The sequence below is a fragment of the Bison bison genome, unplaced genomic scaffold, assembly GCF_000754665.1.
Source record: "Bison bison bison isolate TAMUID 2011002044 unplaced genomic scaffold, Bison_UMD1.0 scf7180017864313, whole genome shotgun sequence".
NCBI lineage: Eukaryota > Metazoa > Chordata > Mammalia > Artiodactyla > Bovidae > Bison > Bison bison.
Genome location: NW_011494885.1, coordinates 3,559,345 through 3,560,349, shown reverse-complemented (window position 1 = coordinate 3,560,349; position 1,005 = coordinate 3,559,345). Strand labels below are relative to the sequence as shown.

At 56.3% G+C, this 1,005-nt stretch overlaps 1 protein-coding gene across 5 annotated transcripts in view; it reads left to right on the top strand.

Annotated features, from left to right (window-relative positions):
• MEIS3 (Meis homeobox 3) overlaps nt 1–1,005 on the top strand; it is a 17,124-nt gene that overhangs the window by 1,117 nt on the left and 15,002 nt on the right. For 3 of the 5 annotated variants that reach the window (XM_010852661.1, XM_010852662.1, XM_010852660.1), the window contains exons 2-3: nt 413–469; nt 713–888. In XM_010852661.1, the coding sequence (XP_010850963.1) occupies nt 413–469; nt 713–888 (233 nt within the window). The remainder of the gene's footprint in view (nt 1–412; nt 470–712; nt 889–1,005) is intronic. The other 2 variants (XM_010852665.1, XM_010852663.1) reach the window with 1 other exon arrangement.

Sequence of the window (1,005 nt, the reverse complement as noted above, 5' to 3'; positions counted from 1 at the left end):
GTCTGTGAAATGAAATTGAAGTCGGGGAGACTGCGTACATTTGTGTACAAACAATGCACTGCTTTGACAGACAGTGTCCATGAGCAAAAATCAATCTCTCCCTCCTGCTCCTCTCTCTCCCCTCCCCTCTCTCTCCTTCTCTGCCTCTCGGTCCCCATCTCCCTTTGCCTGTTTCTCCTGTATCTTCTCTCTGTATCTCTCTCCCTCTCTACTCTTCCCTCTGTCTCTGCATCTCTCCTTATCTCTTGTCTCTTTCTCTCTTTGCCTTTTTTTTTTACCCTCTCCCAACATTTCTCTCTCTGTCTCTCTCCCTCCCTCTAAGCTTTCTCTCTCTCTCTCTCATTTCCCTCCCAGTCTCTCTCTTCTCTCCCCTTCTCTCTGAATCTCTCTCCCCTCCTCACTCTGGGAGAAGCTGACAGTTACCAACCAGCCAATCCCTGACGCCCTGACCCTCAGATCTGAGACCTGGGTCAGTCTCTGTCCCCTGGACCCTCCTGCCCATACATCGGGAATCTCTGATGGGACATTTCTCACAGTCCATGGGTCCAAGTGAAAGCTTGAGGATGGGGCCTTCGGTCCCACCCAGACAGCTCTATGCAGACAGGAGGGCAGGTGGCTGGGCAGGGCGGGGGCATCTCCTGGGTGAGAGGGTAGGGAAGTTTCTTGTTGTGTTGACACCTCCCTGGGGCTTCCCCTCTCACCTCCCCCCCAGTACGATGAGCTGCCCCACTACCCTGGCATCGTGGACAGCACCGCAGCCCTGGCTGGCTTCTCGGAGGCAGTGTCCTCGGCACCGAGAGCCCCCGGGCCCTATGGCCCCCACCGGCCTCCCCAGCCCCCGGGCTTGGACAGTGACGGCCTGAGAAGGGAGAAAGATGAGATCTATGGGTGAGTGGGACGAGGCTGAGGGCTCTCGGGATGCACCCCCCAACCCCGTTTCTTTGTCTCTCTGGATATGTTTCTCTCCTTCTGCGTCTGTCTCTCCACCTCTTTCCTCTGGGTCTC